This window comes from Papio anubis, chromosome 1 (assembly GCF_008728515.1).
Source record: "Papio anubis isolate 15944 chromosome 1, Panubis1.0, whole genome shotgun sequence".
Classification (NCBI taxonomy): Eukaryota; Metazoa; Chordata; class Mammalia; order Primates; family Cercopithecidae; genus Papio; species Papio anubis.
This window is the reverse complement of record NC_044976.1, coordinates 56,909,526-56,930,457: the sequence shown is the minus strand read 5'-3', so window position 1 is coordinate 56,930,457 and position 20,932 is coordinate 56,909,526. Positions and strand designations below refer to the sequence as shown.

Below are 20,932 nucleotides of genomic sequence, written 5' to 3'. Positions count from 1 at the left end.
TATTTGCATTTTAATGGGGCAGTATTAAAACCTGTGAACTTTAATGGGCACAGAATTGGCTAAAGCTGCTTTACCACCCTTCCTTCCTTCTCTCTCTGTTGAACTATCATTGCTTTGAAATTATTGAAAGGAAAGTCTTACTAGGTGTTTGTTAACTTTTGATTTTAGTGCTTATGTATAATAATCATCTCAAAAATGTATTGAGTGCCTCGTTTTGTTCAAAACACTGTACTACTGAAAGTAGGTCTTGCAATCTTTATAACTACTTTGTTAACTATGATTATTTTATTTGACATCTTTCTTTGAATATTTCCTCTTGTCCCAGGAGGTTTGGTTATTTAGAAACAATCTGTTATTTGTTTATTTAATGATTTGTGGAGTACCCATCAGAGTGCCATCTGGGTGCTGTTTAAATCTAATGTGCAAAATTCTATGAGACAAATTGTTTTTGAGGTTGGATAACTAAGTCTGTTATTCAGCATTACCATATCATTTGGCTTCGTTTATATTGAAGTAAAGGTTCTTAAAGAGAGAACAAAAGAATAGTTATTCCTTAGGTTATAGGATCTCATATTTTGAATTTTGTTTCTGTCACTGAACTGCCAGGAAATTAAAAGAATTAATTTAGTTATTTTCTCTATCTATCTGTAGATTGCTTTTTTTGTAATGGAATCAGCAGAGTGGGTCATAAGAAAGATAACATGTAGCTATTTCTTTCTTTAAATATTTGATAAATTCTGCCACTTCACTGTAATTCTTCCGTGAAAATAAAGTAGGAATGATTCTGTTTGAATTCTTTTTCCCTAAATCAAGGCCCCTCAATAATTCTGGTGACAAGGAGATGTTTTTCTCTAGAAAGTTGCTCGCTGTGATTGGAGAACAGAGAGGAATGTTGATAGTGAAGTCATAAGGGTGTGGGAATTGCTGAGGTTCATTTGTTGTGAGGACGGAATGATACATTTAAAGCAAGATTTCTCAATCGCAGTACTGCTGATGCTTTGGACTGGATAATTCTTTGTTGTGGGGAAGTTGTCCTGGGCACTGTAGGATGTTTAGTAGCATTTCTCACCCCCATCCCCTAGATGTCAGTAGCTCTCCCTTCTCTCAGTTATGACAGTCATAAATATTTCCAAACATTTGCAAATGTCCCTGGAGGACAAAATCACACTAGGTTTAGAATCATTAATTTAAAACACTTAGCACAATACCTGGCACAAATAAGGACTCAATAAATATGAGCTATTATTTTTGTTCATTTAATCCCCTCTGCAGCTGTGTGAGCTTGGCACTGTTACTCATTTCATTTTACATATGATACTCCTGGGTTTAGTGGGGTTAAACAGTTAGCTCAGGGTTAACAATAAGTTAACAGCATTTGGACTTGAACTTAAGTTTCTGTCTTTTTAAAGCCAACGTCTTAAATCCTTATGCTATCAGTAGACTTGATGGAGGCACATGCAGCCTGCTCATGGAGAGTGAAGGCACTATATGATATACATCATCGACCTAAAACTGACTGATTGAAAAGGAAGGAAGTCATTTCTAATGGTCACATACTGTATATCAGATTTATTGTATTATTTCAGGCCATCACAGACATGTGGCTACCTTTGAAAGATTGCTTCCCCAATTAATAGCTCTTTTCTCAAAAGTCCTGCCTATTGATTCATCTCCTACAAAGTTTTAGTACTTACTGAAAATTAGAATTTAACTGGAAAGTGTTCACATAAGTACAAGTAATTAGGAAAATTAAAGTTACTATATCTATGTGTGTTTTTTATTGAAGTCAGAAGAAAATTTCATTTTCCCAACTAATCAATACTTAGAAAAGAAAAAGGAAATTAAGATAATTTATCAAAGAAAGAACATTCTGCTATATGGTTAATTTTCTTACTGAAATAAATTGTCTAGTAGTGTCATTGGATATTATATACCTACGTTTTCTTGATTTTCTTTTAAAACTCAAGGTCATAATGTTCCTTGCCCATATTAAAAGCCTTCATCAATAAGCTTTCTTAGTGAATCCTGTACTCAGTAGGTGGAGACTATAATTGGAAAAATAGAAGTAAATTCCTCATACTACAGACTGTCAAGAAATTGACTTCTATTCTTACCATGTTTTTAAAGTATTAATTTCTAATCAGGGAAATAAAGGCTGTGTTTATATTTTATATTATGGAGTTATTTTAATGTTAGTAGACAGTATAGGAATTTTATCCTAGATACTCCATGAAACTTTAAAATAAAAAAAAAAACCTCTGTTACTCCTTTTGTCATGAAAAAATTGTCTTAATGGAGCTTTTCTGTCCTGTTTCTTCTTAGTATATGTTTAATAGACCATACAGCAGAAAATTGGAGGCTGAAGCTGACAAAATTGGACTACTGCTTGCTGCAAAGGTAAAGTGTTTAGTAGTTGAGAATACATAATGCCCTTCCCAGACTGAAAGATAAATGTGTGCTATTTTAATGAGGCTTGGCATAAGCAGAGAATGAGAGTTGGACTGTATTAGCCCTTTACGCAATTTCTGTTAATCTAGAAATTTGAAGATTATGGACCTTGAAAGAATGTATAACTGAAGATACTCAATTCCCTTCTATATTTAAAGCTGTATTTTGCCTTAGACAGAATCCATAAGATTATAGTAATTATCAGGTTCTATTAAAAGAAAGTCAGTTCTTGATTAGAAATAATTTTTTGCATGTGTAAATTTTTTTATTATAGACATGAAACATATAAATTGAAATTTTAAAACATTTGGGTATGTAATGTGTCATCCCCTCTGGCCTTTTAACATTTGTCACCTCTGGAAAGCTAATGCTATCTTTATTTTACTCCAGTACTCCAATATTTTACCCCTTGCTTCTCTGATGTAAGGAGGCTTTTTGAGTAAACAGGATGATAGGTAGTTGTTTCCCCCACTTAAAGACAGGTTAATCCTGTTGTAGCTATGATCTTGGCTAAGCAAACTGATTTTCCACCATTTAAATAAACAGTAGACAAACAGACTTATTTAGATTATTTTTGTTGTAGCAGATGGCTTTTTTTTTTTTGCTAGCCATAGAGAGCAGCTCTGGGCCTTTACTTTTATTTAAGTTGACTTTGTTCCTATCTACTTAACAGGGCATCTGGCAGCTATTTTCAATCACCTGTGATAAGTGAGTGTTATTAGTAGCATTTAAGATTAGAAGTAAAACTGCATTTTAAAAAATAAGTGAAAACAATGCCACTTCACATATTAAATTCAAATTGTATTTGATCCTTTGTTATGTTTCTGGTAGTTGTTAAAACTATAATCATTTTATTTGAACCTCATAAGTTTTATGGATTTAATTTTGTAAATCAAGGTATTACTCCTTCACAAAAGCAAAATCAGTTCTTTGAATGTTAAATAAATATGGTTAAGTGAATTATCAGACTGCATACACTAATAAGTTCCCAAATAAGGGGGCTACAGATTGGCTGTATCAAGAATTTCCTAATTTTAATCTACTACAGTCTGTCAAATTTTCCCTATATGTTAAGTGTGTTCTGTGTTCTGGTTAGGAAATCTTTGGTTTGTCTCAGTAAGTTATTCCTGCTTTATTTCTAAGGAACTTTACTATTTTTTAAATATATATTATGCGGAGGAGGGCAACATCTTTTTTTTTTCCCATATGGATAACTAATAGACTCGGCACTGTTTATTGAAAAAAGTCTTTTTTTTTTTCACCAGACTTCTGTGTCTCTTTGTCATAAAGGTGGGTGTATATATGAGGTCTCTTTCTAGACACACTATTCTGTTCCATTGGCCTGTTTATGTTTCAGCCAATATCATATTATCACTGTAACTGTGTGGTAAGTGTTGATACCTGAAGCTTCTGTCCTCTACTGTTTTTCTGCAGAATTGATTTGACTATCCTTGGACCTTTGCATTTCTGTATACATTTTAGAAACAGCTTATTAAACTATACATACATAGAAAAACACATGGGGTTTTGACTGGAATTACATTGCATTTCTACATTAATTTGGGGACACTTGACTAGTGTCTATAGTATTGATTCTTCACGTCTATGAATATATTTTCCCATTTGTTTCGATGTTTAATTTTTCTTGGTGTTTTGAAATTTTTTTGTATGTAGGAATTACACATCTTTTGTTAGATTTATTGCTAAGTGTTTGATGTCATGATAAATAGTGTCATTTTTAAAGTAAATTGCTTGTATATAAAAATACAATTGATTTTTATAATTGGCCTTGTACCCAACAACCTTTATTTCTTCCCTTCCAATCTGTATACAGTTGACTCTTGAACAGCATGTTTTTGAGCTGTGTAGATCCACTTATACGCAGGATTTTTTTCAATAGATGTATTGGAAAGTTTTTTGGAAATGTGCAACAGTTTGAAAAAACTCAGATGAACCACGTAGCCTAGAAATGCTGAAAAAAATGAAGAAAAAGATATGTCACAAATGCATAAAATACATGTAGATATTAGTCTGTGTTATAATTTGCTACCATAAAATACAAATCTTTTATGAAAATTTATCAAAACGTGTGCCTACACAGACCATACATGGTGCCATTTGCAGTTGAGAGAAATGTAAACAAATGTAAAGATGCAGTATCAAATCATAACTGCATAGAATTAACTGTGATACCTATTGTACTACTCTTATAGTTTTGTATTCACTTCCTGTTGCTATTGCAGTGATCTCAAATGTTGTGAATATTTGCTTAAAACACCATTAGACACTAATCATCTCCATGTGAGCAGCTTTCTTTCCAGTAAATTGAGTATCTTAATAAATGGTCTCTTGCAGTTCTTGCATATTTTTCATTGTGTTTCGTACAATACTATAAACACCTTGAATAATACCATGAAACCCGTATGAGTTGCTGCTAGTGATATTGGAAATGTTCCCAAGAAGTAAACTCATGATATTACAAGAAAAAGTTGAGTTGCTTGATATATACTGCAGATTGAGGTCTGTAGCTGTGGTTGCCTGCCATTTCAAAATAAATGAATCCAGAATAAGGACCATTGAAAAAAGAAAAGAAAATTTGTGAAGCCATAGGTGCAACTATACCAGCAAGCATGAAAACCTTGCACTTTTTGCAAAAGACTTTCATCTTGTATAGAAGATGCACCCTTTATGTGGGTGCAGGATTGCCATAAGAAAGGCATATCTATAGACTGTAATATGATTCAAGAAAAAGCACAAAGTCATTATATTACAACTTAAAAGGAAGATGAAAGATCTAAAGCTGGAGAATTTAATGCCAGCAAAGGATGGTTTGATAGTTTTAGAGATTTGGCTTAAAAATGTCAAGATAACAGGAGAAGCAGCTTCTGCCGACCAAGAGGCAGCAGATGCATTCCCAGATGCTTTAAGAAAATCATTGAGGAGAAAGAACAACTGCCGGGACAGGTTTTTAATGCAGGTAAAACTGTGCTATTTTGGAAAAAAGATAATGCCGTAAAGGACATTTATTAGTAAGGAAGAGAAGTGAGCATCAAGATTTAAGGCAGAAGGAATATGCTAACTCAACTATTTTGCGGAAATGGAGCTGGATTTCTAAGTACTTTCCTTATCTATAAAGCTGGTAACCCCTGAGCCTCTAAGGAAAAAGATAATACCAACTGCCAGTCTTTTGGTTGTATAGCAAAAAGGCCTGCTGCACAATGAGAATGCTTTTTCTGGATTGGTTCCATCCATGCTTTGTTCCTAAAGTTAAGAAGTATCTTGCCAGTAAGGACTGCCAGTTCTTTTTACATTCTCAATTCCTCTGGCCACCTAGAACCCCATGAGTTCAACACTGAAGGCATCCAAGTGGTCTACTTGCCCCCAAACACAGCATTTCTAGTTGAGTCTCAGATCAGAGGGCCATAAGGACCTTTAAGCCTCATTACAGCAGGGTACTTTAGGGAAAGGTTGTTACTGCTATGGAAGAGAACCCCCACAGAACATCATGAAAGTCTGTAAGGATTACACCACTGAAGATTCCATCATTGTTATAGAAAAAGCCATCAAGCCTGAAATTTAGTAAATTGTTGATGAAGCAGACTGTCCAGATGTTGTGCGTGACCACACAGAGTCAGTCAAGGAAATGATGAAAAGACTGTGGATATGGCAAAAAAGGTGGGGAGTGAAGGGTTTCAAGATACGGATCTTAGAGAAATTCAAGAGCTAAAAGAAACACCTTGTCAGAGGAATTAACAGAGGATGACTTGATGGAAATGAGTGCTTCCAAAATGGTGCCAGGTAGAAAAGACATAGTAGTGCCAGAAAACAAATTGACATTAGACAATCTAGCAGAAGGATTCTGATTATTCAAGACTACTTTTGACTTATTTTATGACGGAAATTACAAAGTATTTCCATTAAGTTACACTGATTGTGCCTGCCTCTCCTGTCTCCCATTCTGCTGCTGCCACCCCTGGAACTGCAAGACCAACTCTCCTCTTCCTTCTCAGTCTATTCAGTGTGAAGACAAGGATGGAGACATTTATGATGATCCACTTCCACTTAATGAATAGTAAACATATTTTCTCTTCTTTATGGTTTTCTTAATAACATTTTCCTTTCTGTAGCTTACTTTATTGTAAGAATACAGTGTATAATACAACATATAAAACATGTTAATTTACTGTGTTACTGGCAAGGTCAACAGTAGGCTATTAGTAGTTAGGTTTTGGGGGAGTCAAATGTTATATGTGGATTTTTGACTGCACAGAGGGGTCAGTGCCCTTAACCTCCGTGGTGTTCAAGGGTCAAATGTACTTTTTAATTTTTGCTTTATTGCAATAGCCAAAAACTTTAGTACAAAGTTGGTGATGGGCAACTTTGTATCTTCCTGATCTTAGGGGCAAGAAAGCATTCATATTTCACCATTATGATATTTGTAGTAAGCTTTTTATCAAATGAAAGAGTTTCTCTTCCATTTCTAATATCCTAAGATTTAAAAAAATTATGTATGTATATTAAATTTTATCAAATGCATTTTCCGCATTTTTTCTTTAACTTTTAAGTTCCGGGGTACCTGTGCAGATGTGCAGGTTTGTAGCATTGATAAACATGTATCACAGTGGTTTGCTGCACAGATCAACTCATCACATAGGTGTTAAGCCCAGGAACCATTAGCTATTCTTCCTGATACTCTTCCTCCCCTTGCATTTTCTGCCTGTATTGAGATGATTATATGATTTTTCTCCTTTAATCTGTTAATGTGGCAAATTACATTAATTTTTTAAAAAGTTAAGCTGCTATTTTGGGGAAATCCATTTTGTCAATTATCCCATAATATATTGCTAGAATTAGTTTAATGCTTGGTTTAGAATGTTTATCTCTATGTTCAAAGGAGATAGTCGCCTAGAATTTTCTTTTCTTGTAATGTCCTATCAGGTTTTAGAATCAAAGTTATGCTGGCCTCATAAAATTGGTCAGGGAAGTGTTCTTCAATTTCTCTTCTCCAGAAGAGTTTTTGTAAGATTAGCTATATTTAGTTTTTAAATGTTTGGAGAATTCCTGGGTAAAGCCATATAGGCCTAAAGATTTATTTGTGAGTTTGTCTTTAATTATGGATTCGGTCTCTTTAATAGATATAGAACTATTCAGATTTTTCTGTTGTTTCAGTTTTTGTAGTTTTTCTAGGAATTTTTGTTTAAATTTTCAAAATGATTGGCATAAAGTTGTTTTAATATACTCTTATTATATTTTAATGTCTGAAGGATACTTGTATTTTACAGGCATCTTTTAAATGTCCCCTTTGTTAATATTGGTAATCTGTGTCCTGTCTTTTTTTGCCAGATTTTATCACTTTCATCAATCTTTTCAAAACCATCTTTTGGGTTTGCTTATTTTCTCTATTATATTTGTTTTCTGTTATGTTGTTATGTTGGTTACCATGTTGGTTTTTTTTTCATTATTTTATTCTGCATTCATTTTTTGGGTTTCACATGCGGTTCTTTCCCTAACTTAAGATGAATACTACCATCATTTATTTTAAACTCTTTTTTTTTTCCTATTACGTACATTTAAGGCCATACATTTCCCTCTGAGAGCGTCTTTACTTGTTATGTTCAAGGGTTGATATGTTATTTTTTCTTCAGTTTAAAATGTATTCTTGTTTTCACTGTGGTTTCTTCTTTGACTCATGGGTTAATTAGAAGTATATTGCTTAGTTTTTGAACATTTGATGATTTTAACGTTACCTTTTGTGTTCAACTTCTAGCTTAGTTACACTCTGATTGAATAATACACTGAATGATTGGAATCCTTTGAAAATTGTTGGGTCTTGCTTTGTGGCTCAGGGTGTGATCAATTTTGTTAAAATGATGTGCACTTAAAAGTGGATCCTGCTGTTGTGGGTGCAGTGTTCTGTGAATGTCAGTTTTGCCAAGTTTGTTCATTTTGTTGTTTCAGATCTTCTATATTCTTGCTGATTTTTTTTCCTTTTTTTTTTTGTAGTTATCAAGAGACGTTTGGTAATATTTCATTATGATTGTAGATTTTTCTTTTTTTCCTTTTAGTGCTATTAATTTTTGCCTTGTACATCTTAAAAGTATCTTTGGTATACATACTTGTTAGATTGTTAGATTTTGCTAGTGGATTGATCCTTTTCTCACAATAAAATCACTCTGTCTTTAGTAATACTTCTTGCCTGATGTTCACTTTTTCCTTTTAGTATTGTTATTTCAGCTTGCTTTCAGTTAGTGCTTGCATGGTAAATCTTTAATACTCTCTTATTTTCAAACTTCCTGTGTTCTTACGTGTGTAGCTCTTGTAAACAGAACATTGCTGTTGGTTTTATCTTTGCCCTTTTTGGGGAAAAGTTAGTCTATTTGTTTAATTTGCATTTCTTATTTATAATTATTTATATAATGTGGAACATTTTTATATGCCTATTGGCGCTTCATTTATATTCCTTTGTGAATTATCTTCTCAGATATTTTTTCCCATTTTCAAATTGGACAAAGAAGTTTATGTTCTTACTCTTGAGTTGTAGGAGTTTTTCATATACATGCTAGGTCCAAGTTCTTTGTCAGATATGTGTCTTGCAAATATTTTCTTTCATTCTGTGACTTGCTCTTTTTTTATTTTTTTCAACTTTTAGGTTCCAGGGTACATGTGCAGGTCTGTTACATGGGTAAATTGCACGTTGCTAAGGTTTGGTGTACAAATGATCCTGTCCCTGAGGTAGTGAGCATAGTACCCAAAAGGTGGTTTTTCAACCCTTGCTCCCCTCCTACCCTCCTCCTTCTAGTAGTCCCCAGTATCTGTTGTTCCCATCTTGTGTCCATGTGTAGTCAATGTTTAGCTCCCACTTATGAGTGAGAACATGCAATAGGCTAATCACTTAACCTCTGACTGTCCATGTATCAGAATGTATGTTTTCTACTACCTATCTTGAAGTTCATTAATCTTGTTTTTAGCTGTATTTATTCTACATTAAACTCGTATTAAGTTTTAAATTTCAGTTACTTTGTCTTTTCATTCTAGAATATCCCTTTAATTCTCTTTTATACATTTCAATTCTCTGGTGAAATTCTCCATTTTGTCATATGTTTCTTTGTTTATATTTTCTTGAATATGTTAATCATATTTTTAAAAAAAATTCATGTTAACTCTAATATCTGTATTATCTTTGGGTCCATTTCTGTTGTCTGTTTTTGCCTTTGGTCTTGTTTCTTGGCATGGTTGCTTATTTTTGATTGAATGCTGGATATTTCATATAAACAGTTCTGTTGGCTTTGAATGATATGTTTTTTTTTTCCATCAGAGGGATTCTCTGTGCTAAGTGGTCACTTAGAGCATAGCAGATCTCTTTACTCATTCAGAGCCTGAGCTGAGTTTGCATAGGCTGGGATGATGAGCTCTACTGTAAGATGATAGGATAGCGATAAGCTCTTTCTTTGGGGAACCTTCCCATAGAATATATATCAGCCTTTTCTCTGTGGTCATTCAAGTGTCTGCAGATGAATCCTGTAAAAACTGGCTGTTGGATATACCCCATTTACCCTGATGTGATTACTATACATTTCATGCCTGTATCAGAATATCTCATGTAACCCATAAATATATAACCTAGCAAGTGCCCACAAAAATAAAAAATAAAAAACAAGCAAAAAAACTAGCTTGTCATTGTTTGAGGATTGGCAGTGGAAAAGGGAGTAGGGTTTTCCCATTAATTGTGGAGACTTTTAAAAATTCTCTGTTATGACCCTTATACCTCAACCTTTCTCTCTTGGATGTCAAATACTAAATCTGGGATCTCTGTAGTGTGGGGTAATCAACCAGTTGCCAAAGAAGTGAGCGATAAGTGTAGAGATAATGCATGAACTCTGGAACTATACTGCCTAAGTTTGAGAATCTGCTTTGCCAGAGAGAGTACTAGCTGTGTGATTATGATCAAGTTATTTATTCTTTTTGTGCCTCAACTTTTGTCATCTGTAGGATAGGAACAGTACTTGGACCTATCTCATACACTTAATACAATTAAAATTCTTAGAGCTTCTGTGTTTTAATAATTCGTCTTTTTAAAAAAATTTTCTTATTTTTAAAATTATTATACTTTAAGTTCTAGGGTACATGTACACAATGTGCATGTTTGTTATATATGTGTACATGTGCCATGTTAGTGCACTGCACCCATTAACTCATCATTTACATTAGGTATATCTCCTAATGCTATCCCTCCCCCCGGCACCCCACAGCAGGCCCTGGTGTGTGACGTTCCCCTTCCTGTGTCCATGTGTTCTCATTGTTCATTTCCCACCTATGAGTGAGAACATGTGATGTTTGGTTTTCTGTCCTTGTGATAGTTTGCTGAGAATGATAGTTTCCAGCTTCATCCATGTCCCTACAAAGGACATTAACTCATCCTTTTTTATGGCTACATAGTATTCCATGTGTATATGTGCCACATTTTCTTAATCCAGTCTATCATTGATGGACATTTGGGTCGGTTCCAAGTCTTTGCTATTGTGAATAGTGCCACTATAAACATAAGTGTGCATGTGTTTATAATCCTGTTTATAGCAGCAAGATATATAATCCTTTGGGTATATACCCAGTAATGGGATGGCTGGGTCAGATGGTATTTCTAGTTCTAGATCCTTGAGGAATTGCCACACTGTCTTCCACATGGTTGAACTAGTTTACAGTCCCACCAAAAGTGTAAAAGCGTTCCTGTACACCAATAACAGACAAATAGGGCCAAATTATGAGTGAACTCCCATTCACAATTGCTACAAAGAGAATAAAATACCTAGGAATCCAGCTTACAAGGGATGCGAAGTACCTCTTCAAGGAGAACTACAAACCACTGTTCAGTGAAATAAAAGAGGCAACCTACAGAATGGGAGAAAATTTTTATAATCTACCCATCCGATAAAGGGCTAATATCCAGAATCTACAAAGAACTTAAACAAATTTACAAGAAAAAAATCAAACAACCCCATCAAAAAGTGGGCAAAGGATACGAAGAGACTCTTCTCAAAAGAAGACATTCATACAGCCAACAGACACATGAAAAAATGCTCATCATCACTGGCCATCAGAGAAATGCAAATCAAAACCACAATGAGATACCATCTCACACCAGTTAGAATGGCGATAATTAAAAAGTCAGGAAACAGGCCGGGCGCGGTGGCTCACGCCTGTAATTCCAGCACTTTGGGAGGCCAAGACAGGCGGATCACGAGGTCAGGAGATCGAGACCATCCTGGCCAACACGGTGAAACCCCGTCTCTACTAAAAATACAAAAAAAAAAATTAGCCGGGTGTAGTGGCAGGTGCCTGTAGTCCCAGCTACTCGGGAGGCTGAGGCAGGAGAATGACGTGAACCCGGGAGGCAGAGCTTGCAGTGAGCCGAGATCATGCCACTGCACTCCAGCCTGGACGACTGAGTGAGACTCTGTCTCAAAAAAAAAAAAGGTCAGGAAACAACAGGTGCTAGAGAGGATGTGGATAAATCATTTATCTTAAAATGACTGTCTGCTATCTCCTCTTTATTTCACAAATACATTGTCTCAAACCCAGTATGTTCAATATTAAATTCTTACTTTCTCCCTACACGTGTTTTTTCTTCTGGTCTCCCTTTTCCCAATAAATATATATATTTGCATTTCTTATTTATAATTATTTATATAATGTGGAACATTTTTATGTGTCTGTTGGCGCTTCGTTTATATTCCTTTGTGAATTATCTTCTCAGATATATTTCCCATTTTCTAATTGGGCAAAGAAGTTTGTGTTCTTATTCTTGAGTTGTAAGAGTTTTTCATATACGTGCTAGGTGCAAGTTCTTTGTCAGACAGGGGTGTTGCAAATATTTTCTTTCATTCTGTGGCTGTGTCAGCCTCCTGAGTAGCTGGGATTACAGGCATACGCCTGGCAAATTTTGTACTTTTAGTTGAGATGGGGTTTCTCCATGTTGGTCAGGCTGGTCTCGAACTCCTGACCTCAGATTATCCACCCTCCTTGGCCTCCCGAAGTGCTGGGATTACAGGCATGAGCCACTGCGCCTGTCCTGATACTCGCTTTCTTCAGATAAGACTTTAAGAAGACATTGACCAGAATTTTCCTCCAGACTTCCCTTTCTCACCTGACCAATCCCCCACTTCGTATTGACATTTAACGTTAATACAATCAAAAGACAGTTTGATCTTACAGACCTAGGTGCTAGCTCTTCTCTGATCCATTATGATGATTTTCATTTATTAATTGAATGTAATTAATTTCCAGATTATGGGGACATATAATATCTTCATGGACATTAGAATTCAAGAGACAGTAATTTAATAATTTTAACAAAGTTTGAAGTACTATGAATTGGAGATACAGGAAACATTCATTCTGTGGGAGAATATAGCAGAGATGTAACTTGAGGGATCAGGAAAACTTAGTCTTGGGATTAGACTGAGAAAGAAATAGTTAAAATGGAGATCCAAAAGATAAATAGTAATTATCCTGATGATATTGATAGGTGTAATGTTTGGCATGGTGTCTTCAAAGGCAAGAGAAACAATGGCTTATTCCAGGAATTGAAAATTTATTATCGTTAACATGTCAGCAGAGTTCAGGAGCACCAATGGCAACAGATAAAACTGAAGGGTAGGCAGAAACTTCTTTATTAGTAATTTTAAGGATTTTACACCTTGTGTAGCATAGGGGTCAGGACTTTGGGTTCAGTAGTCCAGATGTGTGTTTGAGCTCTTGTCTCCTCCACATGACTGTAGCAAATCACTTAACCTATTCAAATCTGTTTTATAGTCTGAATAGTGAGAATAATAATAGTACTTCCATCAAAGGGTTATTTTGGGTATCCTGGACTTGATTCTTTTTTTTTTTTTTTGATACTGTTATACTTTAAGTTCTAGGGTACATGTGCACAACATGCAGGTTTGTTACCTATGTATACATGTGCCATGTTGGTGTGCTGCACCCAAAACTCATCATTTACATTAGGTATATCTCCTAATGCTATCCCTCCCCCCTTCCCCAGCCCCACGACAGGCCCCGTTTTGTGATGTTCCCCTTCCTGTGTCCAAGTGTTCTCACTATTTAATTCCCATCTATGAGTGAGAACATGCGGTGTTTGGTTTTTTGTCCTTGCGATAGTTTGCTGACAATGATGGTTTCCAGCTTTATCCATGTCCCTACAAATTACGTTAACTCATCCTTTTTTATGGCTGCGTAGTATTCCATGGTGTGTATGTGCCACATTTTCTTAATCTAGTCTACCATTGATGGACATTTGGGTTGGTTCCAAGTCTTTACTGTTGTGAATAGTGCCACTGTAAACATAAGTGTGCTTGTGTTTATAATCCTGTTTATAGCAGCATGATTTATAATCCTTTGGGTATATACCCAGTAATGGGATGGCTGGGTCAAATGGTATTTCTAGTTCTAGATCCTTGAGGAATTGCCACACTGTCTTCCACAATGATTGAACTAGTTTACAGTCCCACCAACAGTGTAAAAGTGTTCCTATTTCTCCACATCCTCTCCAGCACCTGTTGTTTCCTGACTTTTTAATGATCGCCATTCTAACTGGTGTGAGATGGTATCTCATTGTGGTTTTGATTTGCATTTCTCTGGTGGCCACTGATGATGAGCATTTTTTCATGTGTCTCTTGGCTGCATAAATGTCTTCTTTTGAGAAGTGTCTGTTCATATCCTTTGCCCACTTTTTGATGGGGTTGTTTGTTTTTTTCATGTAAATTTGTTTAAGTTCTTTGTAGATTCTGGATATTAGCCCTTTGTCAGATGAGTAGATTGCAAAACATTTTCTCCCATTCCCATTGCCTGTTCACTCTGATGATAGTTTATTTTGCTGTGCAGAAGCTCTTGAGTTTAATTAGATCCCATTTGTCAATTTTGGCTTTTGTTGCCATTGCTTTTGGTGTTTTAGACATGAAGTCCTTACCCATGCCTATGTCCTGAATGGTATTGCCTAGGTTTTCTTCTAGGATTTTTATGGCTTTAGGTCTAACATTTAAGTATTTAATCCCTCTTGAATTAATTTTTGTATAAGGTGTAAGGAAGGGATCCAGTTTCAGCTTTCTACTTATGGCTAGCCAGTTTTCCCAGCACCATTTATTAAATAGGGAATCTTTTCCCCATTTCTTGTTTTTGTCAGGTTTGTCAAAGATCAGATGGTTGTAGATGTGTGGTATTATTTCTGAGAGCTCTGTTCTGTTCCATTGGTCTATATCTCTGTTTTGGTACCAGTACCATGCTGTTTTGGTTACTGTAGCCTTGTAATATAGTTTGAAGTCAGGTAGCATGATGCCTCCAGCTTTGTTCTTTTGGCTTAGGACTGTCTTGGCAATGCGGGCTGTCTTTTGGTTCCATATGAACTTTAAAGTAGTTTTTTCCAATTCAGTGAAGAAAGTCATTGGTAGCTTGATGGCGATGGCACTGAATCTATAAAGTACCTTGGGCAGTATGGCCCTTTTCACGACATTGATTCTTCCTATCCATGAGCATGGAATGTTCTTCCATTTGTTTGTGTCCTCTTTTATTTCATTGAGCAGTGGTTTGTAATTCTCCTTGAAGAGGTCCTTCACATCCCTTGTAAGTTGAATTCCCAGGTATTTTATTCTCTTTGAAGCAATTGTGAATGGGAGTTCACTCATGATTTGGCCCTCTGTTTGTCTGTTATTGGTGTATAAGAATGCTTGTGATTTTTGCACATTGATATTGTATCCTGAGACTTTGCTGAAGTTGCTTATCAGCTTAAGGAGATTTTGGTTTGAGACAATGGGGTTTTCTAGATATACAGTCATGTCATCTGCAAACAGGGACGATTTGACATCCTCTTTTCCTAATTGAATACCCTTTATTTCTTTCTCCTGCCTGATTGCCCTGGCCAGAACTTGCAACACTATGTTGAATAGGAGTGGTGAGAGAGGGCATCCCTGTCTTGTGCCAGTTTTCAAAGAGAATGCTTCCAGTTTTTGCCCATTCAGTATGATTTTATCTGTGAGTTTGTCATAAATAGCTCTTATGATTTTGAGATATGTCCCATCAATACCTAATTTATTGTGAGTTTTTAGCATGAAGGGCTGTTGAATTTTGTCAAAGGCCTTTTCTGTGTCTATTGAGATAATCATGTGGTTTTTGTCTTTGGTTCTGTTTATATGCTGGATTATGTTTATTGATTTGCATATGTTGAACCAGCCTTGCATCCCAGGGATGAAGCCCACTTGATCATGGTGGATAAGCTTTTTGATGTGCTGCCGGATTTGGTTTGCCAGTATTTTATTGAGGATTTTTGCATCGATGTTCATCAGGGATATTGGTCTAAAATTCTCTTTTTTTGTTGTGTCTCTGCCAGGCTTTGGTATCAGGATGATGTTGGCCTCGTAAAATGAGTTAGGGAGGATTCCCTCTTTTTCTATTGATTGGAATAGTTTCAGAAGGAATGGTACCAGCTCCTCCTTGTACCTCTGGTTGAATTTGGCTGTGAATCCATCTGGTCCTGGACTTTTTTTGGTTGGTGAGCTATGAATTGTTGCCTCAATTTCAGAGCCTGTCATTGGTCTATTCAGAGATTCAACTTCTTCCTGGTTTAGTCTTGGGAGGGTGTATGTGTCCAGGAATTTATCCATTTTTTCTAGATTTTCTAGTTTATTTGCATAGAGGTGTTTATAGTATTCTCTGATGGCAGTTTGTGTTTCTGTGGGATCAGTGGTGATATCCCCTTTATCATTTTTTTGCTACATCTATTTGATTCTTCTCTCTTTTCTTCTTTATTAGTCTTGCTAGTGGTCTATCAGTTTTGTTGATCTTTTCAAAAAACCAGCTCCTGGATTCATTGATTTTTTTTGAAGGGTTTTTTGTGTCTCTATCTCCTTCAGTTCTGCTCTGTTCTTAGTTATTTCTTGCCTTCTGTTAGCTTTTGAATGTGTTTGCTCTTGCTTCTCCAGTGCTTTCAATTGTGATGTTAGGGTGTCAATTTTAGATCTTTCCTCCTTTCTCTTGTGGGTATTTAATGCTATAAATTTCCCTCTACATGCTGCCTTAAATGTGTCCCAGAGATTCTGGTATGTTGTGTCTTTGTTCTCATTGGTTTCAAAGAACATCTTTATTTCTGCCTTCATTTCGTTATGTACCCATTAGTCATTCAGGAGCAGGTTGTTCAGTTTCCAAGTAGTTGAGCAGTTTTGATTGAGTTTCTTAATCCTGAGTTCTACTTTGATTGCACTGTGGTCTGAGAGACAGTTTGTTATAATTTCTGTTCTTTTCCATTTTCTGAAGAGTGCTTTACTTCTAACTATGTGGTCAATTTTGGAATAAGTGTGATGTGGTGCTGAGAATAATGTATATTCTGTTGATTTGGGGTGGAGAGTTCCGTAGATGTCTGTTAGGTCTGCTTGGTGCAGAGCTGAGTTCAATTCCTGGATATCCTTATTAACTTTCTGTCTTATTGATCTCTCTAATGTTGACAGTGGGGTGTTAAAGTCTCCCATTATTATTGTGTGGGAGTCTAAGTCTCTTTGTAGGTCTCTAAGGATTTGCTTCAGGAATCTGGGTGTTCCTGTATTGGGTGCATATATATTTAGGATAGTTAGCTCTTCTTGTTGAAATGATCCCTTTACCATTATGTAATGGCCTTCTTTGTCTCTTTTGATCTTTATTGGTTTAAAGTCTATTTTATCAGAGACTAGGATTGCAACCCCTGCCTTTTTTTTGTTTTCCATTTGCTCGGTAGATCTTCCTCCATCCCTTTATTTTGAGCCTATGTGTGTCTCTGCATGTGAGATGGGTCTCCTGAATACAGCACACTGATGGGTCTTGACTCTTTATCCAATTTCCCAGTCTGTGTCTTTTAATTGGAGCATTTAGCCCATTTATATTTAAGGTTAATATTGTTACGTGTGAATTTGATCCTGTCATTATGATGTTAGCTGGTTATTTTGCTTATTAGTTGATGCAGTTTCTTCCTAGCATCAATGGTCTTTACAGTTTGGCATGTTTTTGCAGTGACTGGTACCAGTCGTTCCTTTCCATGTTTAGTGCTTCCTTCAGGAGCTCTTACAGGGCAGGCTTTATGGTGACAAAAATCTCTCAGCATTTGCTTGTCTGTAAAGGATTTTATTTCGCCTTCACTTATGAAGCTTAGTTTGGCTGGACATGAAATTCTGCGTTGAAATTCTTTTCTTTAAGAATGTTGAATATTGGCCCCCACTCTCTTCTGGCTGGTAGAGTTTCTGCCAAGAGATCCACTGTTAGTCTGATGGGCTTCCCTTTGTGGGTAATCCAACCTTTCTCTCTGGCTGCCCTTAACATTTTTTCCTTCATTTCAACTTTGGTGAATCTGACAATTATGTGTCTTGGAATTGCTCTTCTCAAGGAGTATCTTTGTGGTGTTCTCTGTGTTTCCTGAATTTGAATGTTGGCCTGCCTTGCTAGGTTGGGGAAGTTCTCCAGGATAATATCCTGCAGAGTGTTTTCCAACTTGGTTCCATTCTCCCCGTCACTTTCAGGTACACCAATCAGATGTAGATTTGGTGTTTTCACATAGTCCCATATTTCTTGGAGGCTTTGTTCGTTTCTTTTTACTCTTTTTTCTCTAAACTTCTCTTCTCGCTTCATTTCATTCATTTCATCTTCAATCACTGATACCCTTTCTTCCCATTGATCGAATCGGCTACTGAAGCTTGTGCATTTGTCACGTAGTTCTCGTGCCATGGTTTTCACCTCCATCAGGTCATTTAAGGACTTCTCTACATTGGTTCTTCTAGTTAGCCATTCGTCTAATCTTTATTCAAGGTTTTTAGCTTCTTTGCGATGGGTTTGAACTTCATCCTTTAGTTTGAAGAAGTTTGATCGTCTGAAGCCTTCTTCTCTCAACTTGTCAAAGTCATTCTCCGTTCAGCTTTGTTCCGTTGCTGTCAAGGAGCTGCGTTCCTTTGGAGGGGGAGAGGCGCTATGATTTTTAGAATTTTCAGCTTTTCTGCTCTGTTTTTTCCCCACCTTTGCGGTTTTATCTACCTTTGGTCTTTGATGATGGTGACATACAGATGGGGTTTTGGTGTGGATGTCCTTTCTCTTTGTTAGATTTCCTTCTAACAGTCAGGACCCTCAGCTGCAGGTCTGTTGGAGTTTGTTGGAGGTCCACTCCAGACCCTGTTTTCCTGGGTATCAGCAGCAGAGGCTGCAGAACAGCGAATATTGCTGAACAGCAAATGTCGCTGCCTGATTATTCCTCTGAAAGTTTCGTCTCAGAGGGGTACCTGCCCATGTGAGGTGTCAGTCTGCCCCTACTGGTGGGTACCTCCCAGTTAGGCTACTTGGGGGTCAGGGACCCTCTTCAGGAGGCAGTCTGTCTGTTCTCAGATCTCAAACTCCGTTCTGGGAGAACCACTACTCTCTTAAAAGCTGTCAGACAGAGACATTTAAGTCTGCAGAGGTTTCTGCTGTCTTTTGTTTGGCTATGCCCTGCCCCTAGAGGTGAAGTCTACAGAGGCAGGCAGGCCTCCTTGAGCTGTGGTGGGCTCCACCCAGTTGGAGCTGCTTTGTTTACCTACTCAAGCCTCAGCAATGGCAGGCGCCCCTCCCCCAGCCTGGCTGCTGCCTTGCAATTTGATGTCAGACTGCTGTGCTAGCAATGAGCCAGGCTCTGTAGGTGTGGGACCCTCTGAGCCAGACGCAGGATATAATCTCCTGGTATGCCCTTTGCTAAGACCCTTGCAAAAACGCAGTATTAGGGTGGGAATGATCCGAGTTTCCAGGTGCAGTCTGTCACAGTTTCGCTTGGCTAGGAAAGGGAATTCCCTGACTGACCCCTTGCACTTCCTGGGTGAGGCGATGCCTCGCCTGCTTCGGCTCATGCTCAGTGCGCTGCACCCACTGTCCTGCACCCACTGTCCAACAAGCCCCAGTGAGATGAACCCGGTACCTCAGTTGGAAATGCAGAAATCACCCATCTTCTGCATAGCTTGCCCTGGGAACTGTAGACTGGAGCTGTTCCTATTTGGCCATCTTGGAACCGCCTCCTGGACTTGATTCTTATTTGTGGCTTGTATCTTTTTTTTGGACCCTGATGCATCAGGCTCCCTTGACTTCTTGCCATTGTAGCATTCAAATCATGTCAACATAATCCTCCTTTTCCTCATTCTCTCCTTCCTAGGCAACCTTTTGATTATAGCCTGGCTTCCTGTGTAACATGCCTAAAAGGGAGAGAAAATGCTGACCCAAGGACATAGATGCTTGTGCTCTTGCTGGTTTGGGCAGCTGTAGTTATCTCTGTAAATTAAGAAGTTTGCATTCTGATTTTATGTCAATCTTGTGAGCTTGGTTAATGGGAACTATTTCTGAGAGATGGTTCTATTGGTCATGTGCAGTCCCACTGGATTTATGAGATTTCAATATGCAAAATTCACAAAAATGATGTTACTCATGAAGCCTCTTTCAAAGTAGGCAGCCTACTTTCCCTGGGGTTCTCTGCTGCTCCTCTGCTCTTGGCTATGAGTGATTTTATTGTGCATATTTACGTTTGTATGGGCGTTCTTTTAATTTTTCATTTGGAAGGCATTTAATTTATCATTATATAAATTATCAGAATGATTAATATAGAATTAGTAATGACTGGTAGGACCAACATGTGAATTAAGCATAGAATAGCAAGCTGTTCAGTCATCAGCTGACAAAAGATGTCCTGTTAAGTATTTGATTTTTTGGGATATGAATATTCATTTGTCACTGTAAAGAACTTTTGACACTTTACAGTCATTATGGAAATGACTTTTTAAAAATTTCACAAGCAACAAAACTGTCAGTTTTAATTTTTTCATAACAATTTCTTAAGTTTGGAAAACTGAGTTTCTTTTGGTGGTTCTGAACTGGGATGGGGTAGCTTTCTTGGATGACATTGTGTATGATTGTTTTTGATTGTCACAGTTATTGGGGAAGTGGGGGGAATTATTGATGTTTAATGGGAGGGGAGTGGGGATAATAAATATCCTATGGTGGCTTGGAAAGCAGTCACTGGAAGTAATCCCCAAAGCCTGTTAAGTGGCCCGTTTGGGAAACACGGCCTGCTAGTTTCCTCAAGTAACCTGAGATAACTGTGCCAATAGCACCATCTAGTGAGGGTATTAGGTAATAAGCAAAATCTACTTTTCATCACAGAAATGAGAAAATTTCAAATTCTAAACTTTATTTAAAATAGTACCTTGTAGAATCGTAGACTTTTAGAGCAGGAAGGAAAATTGGAGCTAATTTAATCTACCTTCTCATTTTACAGATAAGAAAACCAGAGTCCAAAGATGTGAAGTGATTTATCTAATAACCTATACCTAGTTAGTAGGAAGACCCTTAGTTCTTGTTTTTCAGGTTAGTATTCTGAGCTTTCATCACAGCAGACTATCTTTGTGTTTTATTTGGGTTACTGTTTTAGGTTCTTTGCTTAATGATTCTTTTAAGAAAGAAAAGAATC

General features: G+C 36.9%; 1 protein-coding gene across 6 annotated transcripts in view; it reads left to right on the top strand.

Annotated features, from left to right (window-relative positions):
• The window catches only part of OMA1 (OMA1 zinc metallopeptidase), a 288,829-nt gene that overhangs the window by 17,716 nt on the left and 250,181 nt on the right, over nucleotides 1-20,932 (top strand). For 5 of the 6 annotated variants that reach the window (XM_021923441.2, XM_009209474.3, XM_009209469.4 and 2 more), the window contains exon 7: nucleotides 2,323-2,397. In XM_021923441.2, coding sequence (XP_021779133.1) covers nucleotides 2,323-2,397 — 75 coding nt within the window. Of the gene's footprint in view, nucleotides 1-2,322; nucleotides 2,398-3,121; nucleotides 3,157-20,932 lie in introns of all 6 variants that reach the window. The other variant, XR_001900990.3, reaches the window with a different exon arrangement.